General features: G+C 41.3%; 1 protein-coding gene across 3 annotated transcripts in view; it reads left to right on the top strand.

Moving 5' to 3' along the window:
* The first annotated feature begins 1,495 nt into the window (after nt 1–1,495).
* The window catches only part of oxr1a (oxidation resistance 1a), a 97,516-nt gene continuing 71,437 nt past the window's right edge, over nt 1,496–27,574 (top strand). For all 3 annotated transcript variants that reach the window (XM_080752688.1, XM_080752689.1, XM_080752687.1), the window contains exons 1-2: nt 1,496–1,830; nt 17,795–17,877. In XM_080752688.1, coding sequence (XP_080608814.1) covers nt 1,644–1,830; nt 17,795–17,877 — 270 coding nt within the window. In that variant the 5' untranslated portion in view covers nt 1,496–1,643. The remainder of the gene's footprint in view (nt 1,831–17,794; nt 17,878–27,574) is intronic.

Genomic DNA, 27,574 nt, shown 5'->3' with positions numbered 1-27,574 from the left:
TGAACTCTTCCAAAATGATATTAAAACTCCTGACTGTACTGTATGTATGCACTGTAATGCCATTTGCCTGTCCCTCTTAAGATGAGCCAACACTTATGTCACAATTCTTAAGTGTACTTTATACTCTATGCGATTGATACATATTTAGTCAACAATCATGCTGTAAATGCAGATGAGGTATAACACAAGGAGGTAATAATACACAGGTACTATAAGTAGTCATACAATGTAAAGCGTGTCAAATGTTTAAAATGAATAAAGTACACTTTAAATAACCTATTGATGGGTAAATAAACAGCATCAATATAGACATAGGTTTAAGGGAATGACTATAGCTAACATTTAGGCCGACAGTGGTTTTCATGTCAAGGACCCCTATATTGATACATATTTGTCAGGAGACCCCCAATTGAAAGGATTTTGCATTGTGAGCTTGTACTATAGGTCAGCTATCTTCGAATAGCTGAAATATAGGCTAGGGCTTATGTGTTAAAAGTTAAAACTGTTGCTCATTTTGCTGGAGACCCTCTGGAATCCCTCAAGGGCCACTTTGGGTCCTGGGACCCCACTTTGAGGCATATTACAGGATTTTGAATTGCAGCTTCCTTGGGTTACTGAGGTATACGATAAGGATATGAGTTATTTGTATGCCTTATGTACACAGGAGGCTACTGTGGTTTGCAACAAGAAAGGTTTCAATTTATAAGAATGTTATTACTGTGGAAGTCAAAAGGTTGTCATTCTCTTGGGTGCCATGAAGACCCAGACTTGATGTCAGTTAAATATCCTAGCAACAGACTGAAGAGGTGGTAAATTGTGTGGGCAGAGTGGGGTTACAGTTTTTAACAGCCTTTTAAATAGTACATTTTTCATGCCCTGCCACTCTGATTGCCCACCACAATTTAAAAATGAATCCTGAAAAATGTTTAAAAAGAAGAAGAAGAAGAAAAAAAAAGTACTGCACACTTTGCAGTAGTGGAAAGTAACAAAGTATATTTCAGTAGGATATTCTACTTACGGTAGGCCTATGTTCAGTTTTGAGGTTCCATTTTTCCATCATTTATATTTTACTATAGCCTACTACATGTCAGTGGCAAACTGGCAAATACTGTAGGCTACATTTCACTCCACCACGATTATTTGACAGCTTTAGTTACCCATTAATTGAGATTTTAATTAATACAGCATGCATTAACCAAACATTATTTTATACTTTTGTTTTCTATTCGAAAATCGCCTGAAAGTTTCTAAAAGATGGCCCTACTATTACTTGATTAAAACAGCTGAATATAAGCTTCTTCCACCACTGACACTTCTGTGTGCAACAGGCCACCGCTAATACAGTAGCCCTACACAGTACAGTACAGCACAACAGTGAATTGAGCTGAGCTCACGCTGCACAGACCGCACAGCACTGCCTGACGCCACCAGGGGCAAAACAAAGTTTGCAGTTGTTGACGTGTTTCAAACAGTTCCTGTTCTGGAATGCGTTGAAGTCAAGAGACACTTCTTCTCCCTACAGTAGTTGGAGGGTTATTATTAACGAGTTCGGGCGTGTGTGTGTGTGTGTTTTGCGCAATGCTCCCACAATTATAGAATAGTAGGGGTAGATTGTTTTTGGCTATAGGTTTTGCAGTAGTAACATGGACTACATTTGGTCCTTAACGGGGAGCGGCGCTAGAGCTGTCAGAGACGCGGTCTCCACCAGGCTGTGGTCCGCGGCCACCGGACAGGAGAACGCTGTCAAGCCAGAAGAAATCGAGACCGAGTTGAATCAAGGGTCATCTGCTCAACATGTCAACAACCACACCTTCATCTCAGTGAAAACAGGTTGGGAGAAACTGAAAGGCAGAGTGACTATAGTCATATAGTTATAACTATAAGTAACTATGTTCTGCGCTTATGTTGGGGGTATTTGTACTTTACTTGAGTATTTCCAATTTCCAATACTTTTACGTCCACTCCACTACATCTCGGATCCAAATATTGTACTTACTCCAATACATTTATTTGAAACGTTTAGCTATACTTTGCAGATATAAATGATACTATTATAAAACATACATAAACCACGTTAGCCCTATTCTATACCTTGGCTACTTTCAAACATTTTTTACTTTTGGTGCTTTAAGTACATTTGCTTTACGTACATATCTACTGCATAGTACTGTGTTCTATTCGTCTGTCATTCAATGTTATATGAGATACTTTAATGGTTTCCTGTGGAAATAAGCTTAGTCTTTTCATGGATCTCCTTTTAGTAGACCTTGTAGGCCTACCAGTGAACTGTACCGTCATGAAACTGTACCTTTTCCTATGCAAACTTCTAATAAAGTCTTCAATCAATCAAACAAACACTTTAATACTTTTACTCAAATAAAAATGTAATTACTGACTTTTACTCTAATGCAGTTTTCTATATTGCAGTATTGATACTTTAAGTAAAATATGTGAGTACTTATTCCACCAGTCCACTGGTGAAACTGAAAGGCAAAGCTGCAAACTGAAACTGTACTTTCGATAAGTTCCGTGGCGTGCTGCAGTGTCTGTCAGTGCGCAGCGTGAAACATGGGTAGGCTAACTGCCTATAGTGCCTACTAGTCTGCACTGTCAACCTGGCTTGACGATGATGTTTGCCGAACATAGCCGATCTACAAGCTCACAACGCCTTGCGCCGCAGCGCGTCGAGAGCTTCGGCTATTTGAAGATCGGCTATTTGCGGCACGCGCGTGGCACATTCGCACGAAGAAAAGTGTATAGCCTAGTCGGGCTTGACAGTTGACACTGACAGAAGTTGGGGTCTGTTGGGCAGTTTGTCCACAATGTGTCATGACGACATTTCTAAATTGGACACAAGTTATATGCGTAGCAGCCCGGCCTGTAGTAATATGCAGTCTGTTATGGTTAGTCTGTCGGTCTGACTGTCAACTTTGGCATATTAAAGAGCATTATCTCTTATCTTTGACTGTCACGTGATGTCACATGACCATAACAGGCTGTCTCCGCAGCAGCGGGCATATGTCCTATATTGCCATTATGATTAACGTTTAGGTTTACTACGCATTAACAACCAGTGGTGGAAGTACTCAAACTTTTTACTTGAGTAAAAGTATCAATTATGCAATGTAGAAATACTCTTACAAGAAGTAAGAGCTGGAATTCAGAATTTACTTGAGTAAAAGTACACAAGTATTGGTATCAAAATACACTTAAACCAAAAGTAGAAAGTAGCCTACTCATTGTGCAAAATGTACCGTTTCAAGTTTACAAATGTATAAAACTCGTTATTTTCAAATGTCAGAAAATAAATGTATATACAGTAGGGCTGAAGATATGTTTTGTAATGATAATCAAACTTTTTTCAAATGTAGTGAAATAAAAGTAGGTCTACAATATTTGAGATGTAGTGGAGTAGGCTATAAAAGTACTGAAAATTGGAAATACTCCAGTAAAGTAAAAATACCTCAAAATTGTGCTTAGTTACTTTACCACCACTGGTTGGGCAGTTTGTTCACTATGTGTCGTGACAACATTTCTAATTTAGACACCAGTTGTAGCTGCCCAGTAGTAGCTTGCCTATGAGTGCTACAAGTGCTATATAGTTTGTTATGGTCAGTCTGACTCTGACTGCCAGCCAACTTGGCATGAAAGCGCATATCTCTGTCTCTGACAGTCACGTCACATCACATGACCATTACAGGCTGTCTCGGCAGCAGCGGGCAGACTTCCTATTTCCATTATGATTAACGTTTATGTTTACTACGCAATAACAACCCATAATACCGCATTACAAGCATTATTTTTTAATGAGTGTATCTGCCCTCTTAAGGTTGTGTTGAGGACGCACTGGCCTAATGGGGGCATCACAAAATTATTTTAACGTGATCAGCATTGCATGTATAAACGAAAGTGAGACGGCTATATGTTAATTTGTATGGCCTCAAGGCTCCTCACAAAAGGTAGTATAGTCTATCTCCATGTTAATAAAGATTATACATTTTCATGTTTTGTCCTCCCCCTCTTTCTATTTTGCAGACTTAATTCATCATGAGATCAGTCAGTGCCTTTTTTGACAGCTTTTTAATTAAAAACGGAGAGAGGGGCCTATTCAAAAATGATCTGCCGAAGTGGATATACGTTTTTGACAACAGACTTTATCATCACATTAGCCATCAAAATATCACACACTGAATGCTTCACATAATTAGCTATCACAGATTTGCAATTGTGAAGGCACAGAATCTTGAGGGCACATTTTCACCATACTCCAGACGTGCACAAGGTTTCTAGCTCACGCTGAGTCGCTGGACTCAGAGCTCGGTGGCAGGCAGGTTAATTGCGGGATCTAATTAGGACAAAGATTAATAAGATGCATGCTCTGGCGCCCTGGAAACGCCATGGATGGGAGTCAGGTTCATTAGCAGTCGCTGTGGCTCTCTCTCTCTTCAGCACCAAAGTGGACCACAGGAGCAGCCTCAGAGTCTGCAGGCCATGGCCCTGCCAAGAACCAAAGAATGGCACTGATATTGCCAAGCAGTGTAAGTAGCAGAGAGGAAGGTAGCCTATGGTGGTACTGAGGTTGCTTTACAGTGCATTATTCACCTCAGCCCATGGCTGTCCCTGTACACGGCAAACAAACAAGCAAGTAGACTTGCAAAGAGACAGAATAAGACCCAGTTTCCCAAACAGTGGGTTGGGACCCACCCAATTGTGTCCATTTTCACTAGTTTCGGGTGAATGTCTAATTTCACTTTTGGGTCAGGGGCAAAAAAGTTTGGGAACCACTGGAATAACACATATACAATTAACTAGTCTTAATAGTATTAAGACTAGTTAATTGTATATGTGTTATTAAATGTGTATTAAATACACTAATAGATAAAAGCTAACGTGAAGCTACCAGTAATCATGAAGGCAAGATGACATGACAATAAACTAATGGAACTCATACACATGTGGTACAACAAAGGAGCAGCCTTGCTCTAAGTATCAACATTTAGGCTTCTAATGATGAATGAGTTGCCAATGAGGTGCTAGTAATGGTGATTGAACTTAGAGAATGCTGTAGAGAAGAGCTTAAAGGAGCTATAGTCAACTTTTTCTTGAAAAACGGATGCTAAAAAAAAAATAATGTTTCGAAAATATTTTATAAAAAAATAAGCTTCATATATGTGTTTCTATTCAAAAATGACCACAAAAAGAGTAAAATAATGATAAAATAATCATTTTGGCCTTTGTCAGACCGACACTTTGTTTACATTCTAGTCTATAGACTAGGATGTAAACAAAGTGTCGGCCCTACAATGAAAAAGTTGACTATAGCTCCTTTAAATATGGTGTAAAAGATATTTTGTGTTAAAAGTCATAGAATAGTGTTGTTCAGTAATAGGTTTACCCATCTCCCCCAGCTATTTACTTAGGCCATTGTTGAAACTCCTACATCCTCTCCGGTCTTTGCCCTCCGAGCTCCAGCTCTTAACTCATTGACTGCCAAGGCACGAGTTTCACGAGTTATTACAGTACTCCCAGGCTGCCACAGCCCGAGTTTCCCGAGTTGGAAGCCATTAAAAAAAAAAAAAAGAAAAAAAGGGGGGGGGGGGTTTTTTCAGATTTTTTTTTTATAAAACAATTTCTAAAAATGCCTCAAATGTATTAGGCATGATCGCAATTGCGAAATTGCATGTTTAGCCCCATAACAAACACATCTTTCAAAATGTCAAAAATGGCTGTTTTGTCTGACTTTGAAGGCTTGTATCTCATGAATGCCTGAACGGATTTCCAAGCGGATTTTTTTGTTTGAAAGCTGTTAAAAAGTACTACACATATGGTGCATGATCTAGGCATGGGCGTGCACGATCCGTGCACTAAAAATTGATCCGTGCACTAGAAATTTAGGAAGGTGGCAGTGTTTGTTTTGTCTGACTTTGAAGGCTTCTATCTCATGAATGCCTGAACGGATTTCCAAGCGGATTCTTTTGTTTGAAAGCTGTTAAAAAGTACTACACATATGGTGCATATATGGTGCATGGGCGTGCACGATCCGTGCACTAAAAATTGATCCGTGCACTAGAAATTTAGGAACGTGGCATCCTGGTACTTGGCGGCCATCTTGAAAAGGGCATTCAATGAGTTAAGTGAATGCAGGTGTCAATTTTATCCAGTCAGGAGAGAGAACTCAAACACATACAGGATACAGAACTCACATACTTTATACAGGATGAACATGTGAAATGGGAAGTGATGAGAAAAACTAATTAGCGGACAAAGAGAGCTGGAGAGGCGAAGAACCCTGTTATTGAACAAATCCTCTATTGCAATGATTGCTATTGTGGTACATTATAGAGCTAATTAACCCATGTGTTAACAACAACATGTCACACCACCTGTACTTTGCTGCTGTTAACTTATTCCTTAGTTTATAGATTTGTAATTTGAGATACTCTTGTTTTGTTACTTTACTACATATACTCTCTGAATACAAGCTGAGGAAATGATGTATATCTAGCTTTTACACACCAGCTTTAACAAATCAATCCAAAGGAAATATCCACAGCTTTGTACAATATCTCATGTGACCTCCAATGTGAACCCAGCTGTGATCATGCATTGATTAGATTGATTGATTGCAGTGGCAGCATTATTTGTTTTGTGTCTGTTAAGGATAAATGCTGAAATGAAATACAGGCTGCCGGCCTTCTGGGGGTTAATGATCATCACCTCTCTCTCAATAGTGGTGCATGTTTGACGAAGCACTCCTATGCTGTGAGCTGTGACTTTAAAGATGTGCTGTACTCCAACCCCAGACCACCAACACCTTCCGTGAAAAAGCTAATCTTTCACATTTCTCATGAGGGAAATTTCTTTGCCTATCAGCCCCGAGCTTGCTTTTTTGAAAGAGATAAAGATTTGGCACTAAAGCTGTCAGATTTGCAAGATAAATAAACGGGATGTTGTTGCTGGGGAGAGTGAGAGTTCATCATATTGTCAAGTCTCATCCCTCCTCTGTTGTACAGTTAGTCATAAAGATGGATCATCCATTTTTACCCCTTGATTTCAACGGACCACTCTTCTTACAGGCTCTCTATGTCCCCCAGCTCCCGGAAATGGGGAGCAGGCTGTCTATGTTTGATTGTGTCAGCTCAGTTAACTAGTTGGCCAAAATAATTGTTGTGATTAGAAGTAAGATTCACTTATTGTGGGCACGGTGGCACAGTTTCAGTGCTGTCGCCTCACAGCTAGAAGGTCCTGGGTTTGATTCCCGCCGGGGGATGCTGCGGGCGTGTTCTCTCCTCCGCCTCATCAGCACCCACACCCTAGGTGGTGAAGGGGCGTTTCTGTGTGGAGTATGCATGTTCTCCCTGTGTCCCCTAGGGTAGATACCCTCACGAAAATATGTAGTAATCCTCCTGGTCTCTATAATGCCTCCCCCTGGCCAGCCATTGTGGGATAAAAATTCAAAAAGAAAACGAGTAAGATTCACTTCAAGTTAACCACTTAAACCCCATATAATTTGTTTTACATCAAATAGTGAAAATAGCCGATCTACAAGCTTGTAAATGCTATTTTCACCCAATGCTCGCCATGTATCATGACATGCCCAGAATAGGGATGTTAGTGTTCACGTGGTTAAAACATCATGGAAGACAACAGAGCTGGCACATCTACTTGAGACTAGCTTCAGGACCAGGTAGCCCCGTAAGCCAGTTTGCAGACTTGTATTTGTGTTAAACCACCATGGTCCTTATGACTTAAGAAAGAATACTGTCTACAACTATTATCACGGAAATGGAAGTGTTCTAACTACAAGTGCATCGTTTTCTTCTAATGAATAATAAGAAGAAGAAATGCATTGTTTCTCTTAGTCTCTAGTAAATACCTGCAATTGGCAACATTTGCAGGTAAGATTTTAAGTCTTCAACTGAGACCCTTTTTTTCTTTGGTGCGATGAGAGGACCTGATAATGCAGTGTTTGTGTTTCTTATTGCTGAGCTCATCACTTCTCTCACTATTGATTTGAGCTGTAACCTGAGAGGTTAGTGTTGCTTGCTGCAGAGAAGCAAGAGGGCCAGGGTAGCAACAGGTGACGTAAACGGCTAAATAGATGCTCTGCTCGCATTATAATGTTCGTGGCGATCTCACCTACAGGGCACTGTAATGCATGCTGTATTGCTTGTCTTTTTGTTAAGAGATTATGCATGAAAATGATTACATGACTTTATTGAGTATTTGATTCTGATTGGTCAATCATGGCATTCACCCATCTGTTTATTTCTGGGTAACAAACCGCTGTTCTGCCTCTGTGTTCGTTGCTATGGGAGCAGAAGCTTGTAAACTGATACAATCTATATTTGTGGCTTATTTGTGCCCATTTTTAAATCAATATTTTGTGTCAAATTATTGATGTCATTCGTAAGTAGCCGTGCAATGAACGGGATAATTGTACGGTGAGCTGGTATTATTGCAAAAATATTTAGCTATAATGACCTGCTCACTGTTCATTGAGAATACTCCTAAAAAGGCATTTTTAAGGTGTGGACAGTTAATTATTTCAGGTGGTTATTTGTATAATGCTCTAAAATACTGGACCCACAGTATAAAAACATACGGCATATACTGTATGTGTCATCGGTATCGATCCAGCGAGTGCCAAATTAGGCTTGTAGGCCATATTTCATGAAATACTGTAACCATTGACCTTGACTAACAAGACAAACACACAGCAACATAACCTCAAAGCCAATGGAGGGAGTTTCTGTAACAGGCCTGGACTGAGGTTTGATTAGGAAGGTCTGAATTGGAGTCACACCAGAATCACCTAAAACTAGTTCTTCATGGAAGTGACAGCACACGACAGCTTGGCCTGTAGTATGTTGTGGTTAGCATAACCATTGAAGGCACCTTCTCTGGCAGTTTCCCACTGGCAAATGCTGAGAGCACTTTGATAACAGCAAGTGTATAACTCTTTAACTGTGTGTGTGTGTGTGTGTGTGTGTGTGTGTGTGTGTGTGTGTGTGTGTGTGTGTGTGTGTGTGTGTGTGTGTGTGTGTGTGTGTGTGTGTGTGTGTGTTGGAGGGTTAATAGACCACTGACTAGCATTCAAGTCCCCATTCAAGAGTACACTAGATTTAACATTGAAAAGTGGCAAAAGTGACTGCCGTAACAAACAAAGAAGATTGATTGATGGGTGATGATGATCATGATATTACTGGGTGAAATAAGTCAGTTCAAGCCTACATAAGCATGTCACATTTATTTTTACATGCAGTCGTAAACCTGATTGTTTTTTGATATCTCTCTGCGTGAGCATTTTTTCCATTTCATCTCTACTTTAAAGTTTAGAATGTGTCCTTTATTATCAGGGATATTTAGTGACATACCGAATCAGTGACAGGAGGATTGCCTCTTGTTTGAAACACACATGGTGCTCCCCTGACACAGCAAATCTAGGCTCGCAAACACGCACATGCAAATGCATTCACTCTGTTACACATAATAAGTGCAACACACACACACACACACACACACACACACACACACACACACACACACACACACACACACACACACACACACACACACACACACACACACACACACACACACACACACACACACACACACACACACACAAAGTGCTGCTCCAGCAAGGTTTTCTATAGTGGCTGGGTGGTATGTAGAGTGGGCTGGGCTGTGGAGGCTGGCAGTGTAATATAGGGTGGTGTTGAGAGAGAGTTGGCAAAGGGATGCTGGCTGTCACTGTGTTCCCTCTGTTTAAGTTGACAGGTCTGCTAGAACCATGTACATTCATCACAATGGGAAGAGTGCTAGAACTGCTAGCAGTACACCTCCGTTATAGACCTATAGTATATGTTTAAGGGCTGGTTTCTTGATATACTGTACTAGCACTACACTGTTAGCATTTATTTATTTTATTTTATGTACTTCCCCAAAAGCCAAGCGATCCAAAATAAAGGAGAAATGAAGAGGGAAGCCACTGTATAATGCAAAATACAATATTATTTAATTAATGCCTTCAAGTATCAAACTATTACTCAGGCAGCAATGATTGTCGTTTGAGAAAGAGTTTGATACTGGAATAAGCAATAAGCAAAGTTGTCAACGTTTGCCAAGAGTGTGTTTGAAAGCCAATAAAATGCTGTAAAGGGTGCATATATGTATCATACAGTGGCTTCCCTCTTCATTTAAAAATATATATTTTGTTTAATGGCATTCATAGTAATTGCTGGGACTATTGGGATTGTGTTTGGCTTGTCATAGGTGCAGTAATTGCGCTGACATGGCATGACATGCTGCTCTTATTATCTTTTTTCTTAAATTAATTTTACAACTTTAGATAGTGAGAGCTAAAAAAAAAACTTCTTTGTGGATCTTAAGATCCACACACAGTATAAATGGCATGGCTCCTAAGTTGATCTTGGACGTGGCTCCAGTGTGGATTTCATACTTCTATGATGTCAGTTGTCTATCATGACAGGGGTCTTCAACATTGTTCAGCCCAAGCACCCCCTAGCTGAGAGAGCGCTGAAGCAGCCAGGGACCCCCACTATTGTATAAAATTGTGTCTCAGCATTAAAACAGTCCCATTGACTTCCATTATAAATATTTAAGATAAATATTTCAAAAAGGATTTAAAAAAAGTTTCAAACAATCTCTGGCACTGTCAACGCACTTTACACAAAGTTAAATCCCACTTAACTCCTCTCTGCTCCCTGAATTAAAGCACATTAATACTGTATTAATGACATTTGATACTTGTAATACATAATACATGAGTTTGCACTTGGGAATGAGACTGCTGAGATTCTGCAGTTCTGTTAGCTGCAACAAAATTAATTTTGAGGAGATATTAGCCATCAGGCTACAGAGTTCATGACACTCCAAATCACCACGGTTTTACATTGTTGTTCTGCTGGTGGACAAATAGCAGCATACTTTACATACAGGCTGAACAGACCTTCACACAGGACTAGCCTATAAATCCCAAACATTGACTCCCTCTTACGGACATGTCAGCATAACAGGATTCTGTCTCTTCCATGATATAGTGCTAACAACACCTGACATACAGGGTAAACAGATTGTTGTCTAGACACCCTGCACACTACTAATCTAAAGCAGCGGTTAGCACCCTCCGTCCCACCCTATCATGCCTTGTCATCCCTTAGGTCTACAGCAGTATTCGAGTACTCCTGCATAGCACCTGTTCTCTCTCTGGCTCTGGTGCAGAGCACTTGCCTCCCCTACCGTTTACTGGAGTGGTTGAGAGGGCCATTCTAAAAATAACATGGGGGTGGGTGAGTGGGGGTGATGGACAACTATACAACCTGCAGGCAGGGGAAACAAGGAAGTGCAGGGTGCTTGTGTATTCCATCACACCGTGGGGGAATGTTAGTCATATCTGGGGCTTTTTTCCCCCTCTCTCAAATTCTCTGCGTGTGAGTTTGTCATCAGAGGCTGTTTACCGACGGAACAAACTGTATTTTTAGCAGGTATTTTTAATTCAATGATTCATACAACAATTTTAAACGGGGAAGAGACCGTTTTCAGTGCCCTAATGCATAACAGCACATTATAACTACAATATAAATGATATAGTGTACTAGTATAAACATTTATAATGAGTGTTAGGAAATCATAAGTATAATACAGTACGTATATTATAATGCTTTATAACTGCAATTATAATGCATTATAGACCAAACCTTTAAGTGAGATGGTACAGTTGCGTGCTTATTGATGACATACCAAGAAATCCTAACACTGTATTGTTAGCTAATACTGTACTCTATGACTGAAATGTTCTAAAGTGTCTGTGGTGAGCATTTGTTGGTTTGTGATAGTGGTAGAGAGATAGAGGGCTGTTGCAGAACTAATCGCACTCCGAGCAGAAAGCCATCCACTGTACTGTAAGAACTGGCTAAGATGTCAATTTGTCCAGAAAGCATTCTTGTACCATTTCCACTGAGATAAGCTCAGGCAATGACGTTTAATTAATGGTTTCTATTATTTGAGTATTTATATTGTCTCAAGCAACTAACTACCATTTTGAAAACTCTTATCACATGAAATACGCTAGCTACCACAGATCATGCATACACCGGTATTTTAACTTAAGTAATGTACTTAAGTACAATTTTGAGGTATTTTTTACTTTACTTTTTACTTTCCACTACATCTCTGAGACAAATACAGTACTTTTACTCCTCTACATTTATTTGAAAACTTTATTTACTAGTTACTTTATAGGTTTTGATTATTATTCAAAAACACACTTCAGCCCTACAGTATAAACATTTTGGCCATTTGAAATTAGACGATCTGCAAGCTCACAATGCGTCAAGCTTTTGACATTTTATACATTTGAAAACTTGTGAAATGGGACATTCTGCATAATGAGTACTTTCTACTTTGGTTCTACTTTGTTACTTTAAGTACATTTTGATACCAATATTTTTTTACTTTTACTCAATTAAATTTAGAATTCAGGACTTGTAACAGAGTTTTTCTACATCGCAGAATTGATACTTTTACTTAAAGGAGTAGTTCACCCCCAAAATGTTTTTTTTTTCTCCTATTGGTTACTCACGCCATGGAGACTTGAATTCAGTAATATTTTTTTGTATTTGTCGCATTCCCAAGACAAAACATTTTTTATAGTAAATTTACCCCCATTGATTCCGGAATGAATTTGGGTCCCATCCGTAATCAATGGGGGGTAAATGTATTGCTATCAAATTATTAGCAACGCCAGGCGGACTACGGCTGCTATGACGTAAACGCTGTAGCGGTCAAAATGGTTAAGCAAAGCCTCTGCGGCGACGGGTTCCCACCCCTTTCACTGAACTGCCGTAGTAGAGACGGCTGAGGCGACGCCAGGTTTTATCTATCGAGCGCGGATCATTTCCGGTTACCGTTGTCATCTGCCGTTGCCATAGCGTTGCTTAAGGTCGCTAATGTCTTAGGAATGCGACAAAAACTATTTTTGGGGGTGAGCCACTCCTTAAGTAAAAACTGAGTACTTGTTCCACCACTGCATACATATCAGCTTACGTGTGTGTTGTGTTCCAGTGCCTGCCCTGCAGTCTTTCTTAGCAGAAACCCACAGTGCAGTCAGGGCAGCTGTGTGCTAGCCAGGTTATAAAGTCATCACCAACCATGCATTTGCTGTAGTCATTTCTGTTGCTCAGTCAGACAACTGGCCTTGTGACCATTTTATTTTGACGCGGTGAAAGGAATTAGTTGTTTCCCTGACAAACAATAACCTCTTTCACCAGTCAAGATACAACTGGGGTCACAGTTATCCCAGTGTTGTTTTAATTTAAGCCTTTTCAAAAGTCACATTCTTAATAATTTAACTTCTTTGGAAACATTGAAAAAGCTCATACTGTAATTGTTGTTTTATGTCATTTCTATTAGTTGAACTATAAATTTGATAATGGATGACCTTGGCTCGTGTCTTTAAATTATTCCACAGCGCTGTTAAGTGAAGATAGCAGCATTTACTTAATCTGGGTTGGCAAAGGCCACAGGCCATGTTTTCTTCCCAGCTTGCTCTCCACACACTCAATGCTCCAGTTCAGCTAGAATTGCTGAAATTTGTATTTGTACTTTTTATTTTCGAACACAGAGATTGGTGGAATTATTCTGCCACTTAATACAGCAGTATACAAAGCACTATCTTCTGAATTAACTGTACAGTGTCAACATCAGACCAATAAAAGTTAATATCTATGTTTGGAAGCTGCTGACTCTGTCATTGCTAAGAATTTATAAAATTCTTGTTTTATTATACTGATAAATTACATAAAGTGCACATGCTGCCTTTAACCATAAAGGCAAGGCCTGTTAAGAGACAACAGATGTTCCTGATGTCCTACAGAGTGGAACGAGACCAGAGCCTCTGTTACTGAAGACTGTGCTGTCGTGCTGTGCTGTACTCTACTGTACTGTACTGTGCTGTTCTATTTGAGTGTGGGGGAAAGAAATGCCGTTTCTGGTGCCACCATCCATGTTGTGGTTTAATTTTAGACCAATCAGTGCCTCACCATGTGCAAACACCCCTGCAGCTGCTAATGCATCTCTCTCTTTTCTCTCTCTCTGCCCATAATCTGACCATAATCTAGATAGAAAAAGATAGATAGATAGAAAAATCTGAATAACATGAGTGTAGAAACATAACACTTGCATCTGCTTCCATGCAGGTGTATTGCATGATAAAATTACCCAAGTAACATCCTATCATGCTCTGTGACATGCTGAGCAGGCCCAGTTGACCTCCATTTTGGATCAATATGATTGGAGAAAAAGTCAAAGATCTAAGTGACTTTGAAAGAGGGTTTGTTATTGTGGCATGGATGGCTGGAGCTGACAGGTCTTTCAGTATAGGAACATTGACTAAAGTGACATCAGTAAGTAGGGTTGGACATTACGGTCAAAAGCACACATTTGATGGCCCTGATGCTCGTGCATCTTCCTCAGATGACTGAGAACGTCAATACTAAACTTGATCAGACTGCGTCTGCAATAACAGTATGTCAATAACTACATGGATAGAGATGTTATAGTACGGTTGCAATACTTAAACCCCTCATTACAAAGACGAATGCGCATTTCAGAGTTAGATGGTGCAAAAACAACAGGCACTGTTCTACATAGATATGGGGGAAGAAAATGATCAGATGAATTATCCTTCATTCTGCGGGTGAGTGCATGTGTGGCATTAACCAAAGGAACGGCAAAGGTCTGAATGATTGACACTGACAGTGAGGAGGTCCAGTGGCTCTGTTATGCTGTGTGGACACATTTTCCTGGCATGGTTTGGCCCCTTATGGAATTGCCCCAATTCCCACAATGACCCTTCCCTAAGGTTCAATGTGGGACATTTAGAACCAACATGTTAGACAGCGCTCTCCACCAGACCACCACCCATATCAAAACACCAAATGAGGGGATATTGTTTGTTTATTTGTTAGATTGGTGTTCCATCCCTCAGGTAGAGCATTGGTTCAACCTATGCTGGGAAAAGTTGGCAAAAAGGCAAAAGTTGTGAAAATAGTTAATCTACTGTACATGGTCTCAACGCCTCACAACATGAGTATATCATCTCATGCATTTGTGTTCTATTTAATTATCTTTCTTTTATGAACAAACAGCTGTGCATAGCCTGTACTGGTTAAGTATTGACTTGTTAAAGTACATAAGCCGAGCTATTACACAAGCTAAACACAGTTGAGTACATCTTCTTGTTGGGATTCAGCAATACAACAACACTATAGATCTACGCCTCCGCTGTTTAGTGTTTACTGAATGAGTCATATTTCACGTTCAGTCTGCTGTGCTTCCTTGATCTGGACCTTAAAGATTGTGTTGTGCTATGTGGAGTGTATGTGGAGAGTGAAGACACATAGTGAATGACTGAAGACACATATTGAATGACTGACCCATGTCTATTTATCTGTATTCTATCTGTATATATCTGTATAGTTTCTGTGTCATAATGTAGCCTAATAGGCTATTACTAGTAAGACGCCTCAGGGCGACATACGACCTCGCTGTATATGTTACGTCCCTTTTATGCCCATACATGGAGATCACTATCTGGACCAGCCACACAGATATGGCATTCCCATATGAAGTTAGATATGGACTTAATATTGATGACATCAGGGATCTTCATGTATGAGCATAAAAGAGATTCTGTTAGAGTGGTTCCCATGACATCCCAACATACAATCCCTTTATGCCCATACATGGAGATCCCTATCTGAACCAGCCACACAGATATGGGCCATGTCTTGGCCATCTGGCCAGTGATGTATATCGATGACATCAGGGATCGTCATATATGGGCATAAAAGGGATTCATTCTGGGGAATACCCATATTATGTGTGTGACCTTCAGAGATACACGGATACGTGACATCAGTGACACAGTGACATCAGATTTTTGATGTCAGAGCAGCAAACCCATAGATAGACCATAGAAATATTAATAGAGAAAAGCTATGGCATTTGTCATGGTAAACTGCGACCTTCGGTCGCAATAACACATAGTCTGACGTTCATTTGACTACAGTATGCCTGCTTTATACTGCAACATTAAATCTCTTTTTCCCCCTCTTTTTTCAGTTTTGTTGATGTAGGCTTTGTACAGTCAAATACATTTCAAATGGAGTTTATTTTTTTACTCCGAAAGTGTGTTAGGCTAAATCTGGATTTTGTGTAGGTAAATGAAAGCCACTCTATCTTGCTCAGTAACTGTTGTGACACATTGCTTTAATAAGACATCAGATAAAATGTCAAACATCTGAAACCACAAATTTAGGGCACATTTCCTCCCTCACGGTAAAATCCTCTTCATTTATTATTATACTCTCAGTGTCAAATCATCAGTGTTATGCACTCTGCTAGGCTGGCTTGAACCCCAGAAATATCATGGCAGGTGTATGACTCAGGTTTTTAAGTTATCTGAACTCTGTGAACTGCCGACACAAGTAGAGGAACTTGTTAGCCAACTACTGTACACCTACAAAAGAAGAAAAAGGTTATAGACAGCAGAGAGTATTGGGATGATGATGTAACACCTCCATCGTAGCCTTAGTCAACCTCAAATCGGAGCGACGTCTTGTCTGTATCCTAACTCTCCCAAACCCTATTTATAATTCCCCTTGCCTGTGCCCTCATACACAAAAAGCAAGCCTGTACTACATGTTCTTCAAGCCTCCTCTGCCGAGGATCTTTGGCCTGGGGTCTATGTCAGAGAACAACCCCAACCCCCTACTTGTATCTCTTTCATTCCCGAGAGGTTCCTTCAGTGTCTTTCAACTCTCATCCAGTCTTCTACTCTTTCATCTCCTGTCTCTGTTCCCATCCACTTCTTTCCCTGCCCCCTCCCCATCCATACCTTGTCCTTTCCCCCCATCTTCACCATGTTGCTCCTTCCTCCTCTCATCATCTCCATCCGCAACAGTTCCTCTCCTCTCTTACCAATCCCATCAACACCTGGTGTGCTGCCTTCTCTCGTTTCCCAGCACATTGTCTCCCATTTCCTTTTCACCCGCGATATGTTTCTATCGCGGGCGATATGTTTATATCCCTCTCCCAAACCGCTGACCGATCGGTGCCAAATTTGTTCTGTACACTCTACACTGCCAGTATCAGCCTCCGAAGTAACACTATAAATGTTTTGGTTGTGTTTGTTATATACCTTTTAAAATGTTTTACTAAACTTTTTAATAGAAGTCAATTGTGTCTCAGATTTGGTTTCAGCCAACATTTGGAGTCATACTGTAGATACCTTTTACATCTCTACCCCATTCATTTACTTTCTCTGTCCACCATTAACACCAGTCTGCTCCACTCTTCCAATCCACCCTTCCCAAATAAAAGACCCCCCCCCCCCCAATGCCCTGGTGGAGGTCAACTTGGTCCCCATCGACCAGGCTATGGGAGGCAGCGGGTGGAAGATGAGGTGAAGAGCTTGTCAGCTGTGCTGTGTGTGTGGTGGGCTGGGACAAGAGAGAGTGAGAGAGTCAGGGAGAGAGACTGAGAGGGAGAGTGAGAGAGAGAGAGGGAGCAGAAAGGGAGAAACAGAGGGAGGGAGAGCGAGCAACACAGCGCTCACAGCTCACATCTGGCTGGCTGGCTGGCTGGCTTGCACGCTCACTGTTGACGAATGAGCTGTCTACCCACGGGGCTGGGAAACGGCAGCTTGTGACAAGCTGGGGAGAGAGGAACATGAACGTAATGCGTACCTTGCCTCGATTGCTTTCAGATACCGGCCAGAAGAAGACCCCAGAGAAGAAAGATGGGAGACGCATGTCATTCCAGAGACCCAAAGGGACCATCGAATATTCTGTGAGTAACGCAGACAGAAGCTACTCATCTGTGTGTCTGTTGTGTTTTCTGGCTCATCACTTGTATGCTCCCTTCTCCCTCATGCTGGTGTTGCTTGTTTACTGACTGTTGCCCTAGCCGGTGTAGCTTCAGTAATAGCTCAGAGCCGTAGCAGCTGCGTTGTGTGTTATTGTATTATGTTGTGTTGTGAAGGCACTCTGCCTGACCATGCTTGGTGGCTCGTTAGCGAGGGGAAGCAACATTTTGCGTCTGTTAACACGTGTGCCACGTTGGGGGAATGTTTACATAAAGAGAACGCGGATGTCGGCAAGCAGGGCAGGCTACACTAGATGACAGACAGCCAATCATATTGAGGATGTGTTCTTATCGTTGTGGCCATGCTGTACAGCAACGGTCTGCCCCATTTTGCTCGATAATGTATAGATAGAATGTATCTATAATGTATAGGAGAGGGACTGTAGCTGCATGCTGACTCTCCAGCCAGAGTAGAACAGCGATGCAGCTGTCAGAACGTCTATTTGTTTTTCCAGTCCTTTTCGGTGTCACCTCCCACTGAGCATTCCACCACTGAGCTCGCCGTGCATCACGAATGACCTTCCAACAGCGTTGTCATTTCTATTGATTTAGCTGTTGTGTATTAGCGGAGGGGGAGGCGATACAGAGGGAAAGACAGAAGAAGAGGGTAGAGAGAGCTCAGATTCCCCGGCATGAACTGAAAATGGAGCCTGTTTCTGCCTTGCCTGGTTTTGTTCTTGAAATGACCCTCAAATCCAGTGGCAGCAGAGCTGCCTTTTCCCGCCTCTCCGTGGCAACAGCATGGAGCAGGATCGCTGTGTCTGTGTCTGTCTGTGTGGAGAAGAGCAGAAGGGAATAGGGAGAGAGCTACCAGGAGGGATAAGAAATGGGGGGGGAGAGAGGAGAGAGAAAACAACTGGTGGCCACATTTCTATACATTGATTTCACTCTCCTTGCACAATATGCTCTAGCATCTAAGGACACACACACACACACACACACACGTACACACCTCCCGCCTCCCTCATCGCCTTTCGTTTCTCTCTGGTTAATTGCTCCACTCGAATCCAGCAGTGTGGTCTGTGTTGCTATCTGGTCTCTCTGGCCGTTGCTCTTGGCTCCCTGGGGATATGTTCCACTGCAAGCAAATCCCCCCCACCTCCATCACCCCCAACACTGACCAACCCCCCACCCCACATGTCTGTCTGCCTATAGGCCAGGTGATTGACAAAGCGCTTGTTTTCCTCATTGGCGCGTGAAAAACCTAAGCTATTACTATTGGATATTTGTCAAAGTGCTTTGTCAGAGTGCTTTGTCATGGCTTTGATGATGGCACGAGGGGCGAGAGAGCTAGGGAGGGGGTGACAAGGAGAAAGGCAAGGGGCCTGTAGAGGTTACAGTGGGGGGAGAAAACGGTTGATTTCGGGGCGTAAGGGGTGCCCATCTCTCGCTCCCTTCTTTACCCCCACCATTGCGTAGCCAATAATAAGATGGATGGAGATAGTGCTGCCAATGATTCTATACACTATATTGGCTCGCCACTGCAGCGCTAAGCGGCAAGGCTGAGGCGTTGGAGTGTTTAAGGCAGTGTGACCGACCGTCTCTTAGTGTGCCATGGCTGCCTCACTACCGCCTCTCTCACAGCAGACCCAGTATACAGACAGAGATGGAGAGACAGACAGAGACTCTAGAAACACGCAGGGAATGTACCCGTGATTGAGAAACCAGTTTATCTTAAACTCATCTCCCGCACCGAGGGGAGGAGGGACGATGGTTCCTCGTTCTGTTTTCCAGCAGATAAGTTTATAATCTGTCGCCCAGTGCCCACAGGAAAGGCAGGCTTCCTGCTTTATCAATAGAATCTCATGCTCTCTCTCACTGTCACTCTCTCTTTCACTCCCCTCTCCCCTCCCTCTATTGCTCTCACTGTCTTTCACTTATTTTTTATCATATTGAGAAATAACCTGAATGGCTGCAAACCATCTGCCCGGACGCTGATAATGCCTGCTCATTCACCCAGGTCCGGCTATTGGCTGACCCACAGCCAATTAAAAAAGTCTTTGAACTCTCTTGGAATGAGGTGAGAGATAGATGAGACTAGACAGACAGAAAGAGAGGCAACAACATGCAGGAGATGCTCTCTCTTTTGAACTAATCACCATTTATCTAGGAGGGCAACCAAAGTCAAATGGTACTGGCCCTCCTCTATTCCTTTAGCTACAGTGACGTCACAAACTAGTATGTGTGAAGTAGGGGAAGGCAATTGACATCACATGAGTGTGTTGCTGGTGAAAAAAAATTCCCCACTTCTTGTGTGGAATTGGCTTCTTTTGTGGCTCAGCAGCTTAAACAATGAATATTTGGACATGCCGTCTTCATTTTTCCTTAGATGGTGGAGGTTGTTACAGGTCCCTGTAGTGCAATATGTAACCATCGTTTTTCTAGGACAAAAAAAAAAAAAGATATCACAGTGTATACGATCCCTCTCACAAACCGTTACCTGTGTTGTTTGCACCTAGGGCTGCCACAATTATACATAAGTTGACAATTAATTGTTACACAAATAATTGCGATTAACAATTTAATTGTGTTTTTGGCATTGAACAGAATACAATACATGCTAAAATAATTGCCATTATCTAAAATATTTTGATTATTTGATTATGTAATAATTGTGACAGGCCTAGCTAGTGCCCCACATATCATATGTGTCTCAAATAATGCATCTCCAGACAAAATAAAACACATGAAGGACGCACAATTGGATTTTGTGTGAACACAGGCCTTTCACAGGGATATATTTAATAATAAGCAATTAACAAACCGCCTCAGGCATTGCCAATTATCTTATGTTAACCTATAATTTGCCTGCACAAATTATTAACATAGTTATCCTCCCTCAAAATCTAATATCATGCTATAAACTTATTGGCTCATCAATTTGCTTATTGACAACATTACTTAGAGGACGACTTAGATAGATAGATACCGGTAGATACCTTTATTATTCCAAGGGGGAAATTCAGACTTCTACCAGTGACATTGTTACAAGTAGGTCGGGAGTGGCTTATTGTCGGTATCAGCCAGTAACACATCAGAGTTTGTCCCCGTTACAATGCGCTAGACCTCTGGGAGATGGATTGCTGAGGTGGAGCGCCACACCTACTGTACCATCAGCTCCCGGTACTTGCCGCACGACTTGCCGCACCCAAACCGTGCTACTCATTCGCTGAGTTGGCGGTGCCCGGGATCTACCCATGACCTTGTCGTCTAAAGGCTAGAGCTCTACCGACTGAGCTACCCGGACACATCATTGTTAGGCAGATTTTTAAACAAGATTTCAAATGTTAGTTAAATTTTTATTAACGTGAGAACAATGGCTTCCATTATAGCAGGCAAATTTATCAGGAATAGAAAGCCTGCAGTTTCTATAAGCCTGGATTCCCAATCGATGATGTCACTGGTAGGCGGGTTTCTGAACTGTCCACAGCCCTCCTCTGAGACAGTAGTGAGGACCAATGGACGAGTACCGGCTCCGCCCCCTCCCAAAGCTGCCTCCGACCACAATCACAGCGCGCCGCTATTGGCTTCATTCACTTCAATGGGAAATACGGCGGATTGTACACACATTTTACACATTAAATACTAATTCAGTGTTGGACCCAGAGCTTCGAAATCTCTTCCTGGTCCGTCGGCAGGGCATGGCATGCGATGGAGGAAGGTGTAGTAGCCTACACGGCTAATGGAACAAAACCGCAGAGGAATATTTGGAGAAAAAAAAAGGAATGAGGAAGGCAGGAAGCCCCTGTCTGCTGGACCACAGATCGCCGTTTTTTATATAAAAAAGACGATTTAAATATGAATACACTGTGTTGGCTAAAAGGCCATTGACCCATGACTACAACACCTTATTTGTTATGTAAAATAGCTACTGATAAAGTCGCCTAATGATAAATGAACCACGCGAAGTGTTGTATTTCTGACATGCAGCAGGATTTGTGCAGGTGCGTCACAAGAGGGGGGAGAGGGACTGAGTTATTAAGGCCCAAGGTGGAAGGGCCTTAATTATTTTATACTTTAGCTATTGAAAAATAGCAGATATATAAACTCGAGAGTGCCGCGCTGCGAGCTTGTATATCTGCTATTTTTTAAATCCCCAGATGAAAAACATTCATGTGGGCCCGCAGTGAATCCTTGTACCCAGGGCCCAGAATTTGGTGCGACGACACCCTTGCTTGTATTTGCGACTTGGGGCGGCCAAAACTTTTCGGAATCGAGACGTTTTAACGCCAGATATATCAAATGTTGTAGATTTATAAGCTATCGGTATGATAAGAAACACGTAGGCCTAGCCTACATTTGAAGCAGTTTATTCTGGTTGTTGTGAAATAAGAGAAATAGACAGAGTAGGATACTGCCTACCTCATTCGTCGCTATAGGCTGTTTAAACACCAACATCACAGATCAAATAAATACATTAACACGCCGTTTAGGCGTCAAATTCACTGGTAGGTATATTTATTAGGTTGTTGTCTTTCTTACCTCATGTACACAACTGTCCAGTCCAGTGAGAAGTTGCTTTATATCAGATGAAGTAGCCTATTCCTTGGTGCTTCTTGATATAAACACATACAATGTTTGTGTTGGTATAAATGAGTCGTAGCCTACACATATTTTCTCAGTTCATATGACTTGATGAAAGTAACTCATATTCCGCCCAGGTCAATAACACTAATCATTATAATGGCATGAATCGATCTAAACAAATAAAGTCTGTGCTGATGATGATGATGGTGCTTATGGCTGATGTTAGGCAGGCCACTTAATAGATAGATAGATAGATAGATATCTTTATTATCCCAAGGGGGATAATCAGTAGCTATTTAACATAACAAATAAGGTGTTGGTGTTATAGTCATGAGCCATTTAGACAATACAGTGTATTCATATTTAAATCTTTCCGAGTCAGTGTTAAAACGGCTCTGAATCCAGCAGAGAGCTTCTGTATTCTCTGCTGGTTTGTTTTAATAGGCCTACATATTTTTCTAATTTCATGCCAGGTCTTGTTGACGGATTTGGAAGAGATTTCGAGGCTCTGGGTCCAAAACGTGACATGCAGTGTGTCTGTGTGTGACATTCTCTTCTAGGGATGTGAAAAAAAATCGGAAATCGACGCGTCGATCGACTCACGCTCACCGCGACTCAAAAAGTACGAGTCGGAAAGTCGAAAAATATATATATTTTTTTATTTTTCAAAAGTTTTTCCCCCAAAAAAGGTTTTAATCGTTCAAAAACGTTATAAGCGTTAATGTTTTCCATATGTGAGAGGACCGTGTGTGTGTGTGTGTGTGTGTGTGTGTGTGCGTGTGTGTGTGTGTGTGTGTGTGTGTGTGTGTGTGTGTGTGTGTGTGTGTCTGTGTCTGTGTCGGAGACGAGTGCATGCCTGCATATGTTGTGCATTCGCATGCATGCGGCGCTAGTCAGGTCCGCGGACTACTGGTTGAGAAACACTGCTGGACCGGGCGCGTCATAGAAGTGCGCGCTGACTTGCCTGACTCTATGGACTGGATGCTTTTGTTTACCTCCTGCCTCTGCATGCACGCTTGACACGAAAGCTCGCTTGTTAATGGCAGCGTCGCCGTTGTGTGCGATGATCACAAACCACACTACTCTTTAACGTTAATGCGACACACCGGGGATATATGAGAGCGAGCGGTCAGCGCTCCCGCACGTTCCATGGACTTATTGTCACTCCGCTTCTAGTCTCTAGAGAACAGACTCCATGCTAACAAGGAATAGCAATTATGTATTATCATTATTATTAGGGCTTTGATGCAAGTTCTGATGGGTGCAGCATACGTTGTGTTGTTTAAAGTAATGCGCCGTTGTGCTGCTCTCCTCTCAGCTGCTGCTTAGCGAAAAAAAAAGTGAAAAAAGTCGATCGACGCGTCGATTTTCGGCCGCGACGCGTCGATTCGCCAATAATGCGTCGATTAACATCCCTATGAATCTCTTCCATCGTGCTGACAGTGTTGAATGACTGAGTGAGGGCTCAGCCCTCAGGGCTGTCGGACTTCAAAGCAGTAACGTGGAGGGAAAGGTGGGGGCGGAGCTCCCGCTACTGGTCCATTATATGAAGATAGGTTGCAAATCTATGAAGTCGTCCTTTAACATTCCATTTATAACATGAAACATATATATCATGTAATCATTTTTGCAAATCTTTACCTTTTATTTTGTATCAAATCATGTTCTGACTTTCAAAAAATGTATGGATTCTCAAAGTTGCAGCTTAAGAGTTGAGGAAGAAAATATATTAGATAATATAATATCTGATATTGTACATAAACTGCAACACAATGAGGGAGTTAAAGCTGTACTACAGTATGTAACTTTAATGTGGTCTCCCTGCTCTTCTATTGAGACATTTAGATCCGGTGTCTGGTTTGACAACGACTGGTGGTTCTGCCAAAGGTCAAAATTCAGTTTCTCCCTTGAGCAAGCAGGCAGGCTCTTATTAGCTCAGTTGTAAAAATGTCCGCACTTAAGCAGGACACCTGGATTTGCATTTGTATTGATTGACTGATTGACTGATTGATTGATTGATTGATTGATTGATTGATTGAATACTTTATTAGTCAGAAATGTAAACAGCATGTGGTACAGTAAGACATTAAAGCTAAAAGGATAACACAAAAAGTCCTGGATACTTGTGGTCCTACATTATGTATTCAGTTCATCAACAAAGCATACAAAAGTAACACAACAAATGCAAACACTATGTACAAAAGAGATGGGAAAGTTAGTCACTTTTTATGATGCATTAAACAAATGTTGACATGGAGGGACCATCTGGTGCCAACCCAGAGTTTCCCGAGTTTGTATTGATACCAACGCTGTGCCAACCCCGAGTTTCCCGAGTTTGGGCCGTTTTTGAAAAAAAAAAAAAAAAAAAAGAAATTCAAAAAAAAAAAAAAATCAATTTTTTTTTTGGGACCTCCAGAAATGTATTAGGCATGATCGCGATCGCGAAATTGCATGTTTAACCCCCATACCAACCCATTCTTTCAAACATGGCAGCCATGTTTGTTTACATCTGAAGAAAACATAATGGCCCATAAATCATGAATTTCCAAGCGGATTTTTTTGTTTGAAAGCTGTGAACAGCATCTACACACGTGGTGCATCATCTAGGCATGGGCGTGCACTTTTTACACAATTGCACAATTACATGGAAGTCTATGGTAACCATGGCAACGCGAGACATTGAAGAGAAAAAATCATTGCAACATAAGTGTTAATCATCTATATTTCTAGGCTGAAACACAACAACTGGTGGAATTCAAAAGTTTTGGGTTTACATTTTCTCTCAAGGTTAGCCATTATCAACCCCATGCGTATTGTGTACTAGCTTACAGTATGTGTCCCTGTCACTGCCGACCCCCACTGTTGTCAACCACATACCTCCTCCAATTCATGATGTAGTCGCCAGCCGTTTCTTTTCACCCGAGAGTGAGGAAGTGTCACCGGCAGAGCATAATTAACACTGTCTTCCCCAGTTCCCCCTCACTGTTGAACAGGTGCCCCGACCAAACCAGTAGGAATAACTATAGGGCACCGTTTCCCACTGTTTCCCCAAGCACTGGGTCATTTATCATTAATTTATCATTTAATCTATAATTAGATTAGATTAATTTATTAGATTAATTTATGATCATGATTCACCAGGATCCTAGATGGTTTGATTCTAGGCTTTAAATAATTGATATCAATATTTGCCTAAATCTCTATGGGGAAAATCTATTATTATTATTTTTTTTTTGTGGCACCAGAAAACCATGTCCACTTCTATGGCCTATATTGAAGCGAGAGGGTTACAATCCCCCGATAGTTTTGAACACCTGAACACTTCCGCGTTCGTTGCACCGCTGCCGGAATGCGAACGAGTATGTGTCTCTCTATGACACTCGGAAGTTCACGGCGCTCAATTCTTCTCTTGTTTATTCCCTGCCTTGATGTGTGTGAAATGCAGTGCTCGCTTCTTGTCATGTGAAAGCTGCTTGGGGCAAAATTATACCAGGGCATTTCATAGCAGTCTCATTTGCCAAACAATTTTCATTCAATTTAATAGTGTTGGGAAGACACTCACACTTTCTATAATGTTATAATAAATATTTTAGATTTATTGTTGCATCAGATGTTTAACAGGTGTAATTTGTTTTTCTGCAAACTTCATAGTTCTTTGTTATTCCCATGAAAAAGAAAGGGAAGAAAAAGAGGAGGGGGCAAGGGAGAAGAGAGATCAATCAAAGAAAACAAATAAATATACATATACATATTTACACAATAGTACCTGAGTAAGACAAAGTTTGCTAAGTACCTGAGGTAAGACATAAAGGTGTGAGCATATCAGCAGACGTAGGCCTATGTATACTGTACGTGATATGCTACGGACGTTATTTAAGGTGCGAGAAAAAGTTGGCGCATCGTACATTAAGGTGCAAAGTGTCAGCGTGTGTTGTGTTGACCGCGTTAATCTCTAAAATAAATATTTCATATGTGTTCCAAGTTACTGTGTGCGTGTTACACATTTTCTCCACCGCTGAGGAAGGTGGTAATAACAGTGGCACGGACAGTCACTGTCGTTACATCTGTATGTTGAATTGATTACTGATGATGGGCTCAGAGGAAAGACTGTGGGCATCAGAGGGGTTGTGAATAGTATGAGTCATCTACTGTATGTGTGTGTGTGTGTGTGTGTGTACACAGAAAACATGTGCACACAGAAACACACATTTGCAGATAGATCGCATTCTTAATGCCACATCATCCTGACAATCAGTCACCCTGATTGCATTATTCACTGCTGGGAAGGGGAACGGATCTTACCGTTTCAGCAGTTTCTGAGTAAGAGAAGATGAAGAACAAGGGAGAGCATGATGGGGAAAACTGATGGGATGGGAGAGATGTGTGGGTGGACAAAGCAGAAGAGGACTGAGGATTGGAATGGGTATAGGATGGGAATGGAGAGAGGTGAGAGAAAGAAGTGATATGACTTCAAATCCATATCAGGATTATTGTAAAAATGATGGCATAATTACGATTAATGAATGTTTGTATGCTTTTTTAATTCAAATGTAATGAAATAACAAAATAAGTTATTTAAAAATATATTTTAATCAAATAATAGGCAACTACAAGCGTGATATGATGTGTTGTGAACCATTATATGACAAAATATAAGTGATTAATCTGACTAATCGGTTTAGAAATGATACAAAAATCGATTACAATTTGTCTGTATCGAATTAAACAAATTATACAAAAAACCCTGTTACTGGATTATTCAATTAACCTACATGAGCAAGATTAGGTCGGTGGGAGATTCTAAATGTCTGCGTTCTTGATTAATTGCCCAGCCCTAGATTGAAGTATTGTATAGAAAACATAAGATGCAAATGACATCAGCAACTCAGTATCCAAAGTATACTGTGGTGGTTTGTTTGCACCTTGCAGAGACTTGAACCTCACAGTGATGTTTAGCCAACATTGACTCAAGTATTCAGGTAAGCCCAAGACTCAATACGTTTCATCTTTGTCACTCACTCTCAGTCATACAAGTATGTGCAATGAAATGTTGATGTGACGTGCTCCACAGAATGTGCTAACAATATATCTATAC

This window comes from Nannobrachium achirus (assembly GCF_963921795.1).
Source record: "Nannobrachium achirus genome assembly, chromosome: 2".
NCBI classification, from domain to species: Eukaryota; Metazoa; Chordata; class Actinopteri; order Myctophiformes; family Myctophidae; genus Nannobrachium; species Nannobrachium achirus.
This window is presented reverse-complemented; position numbering and strand designations above follow the sequence as displayed.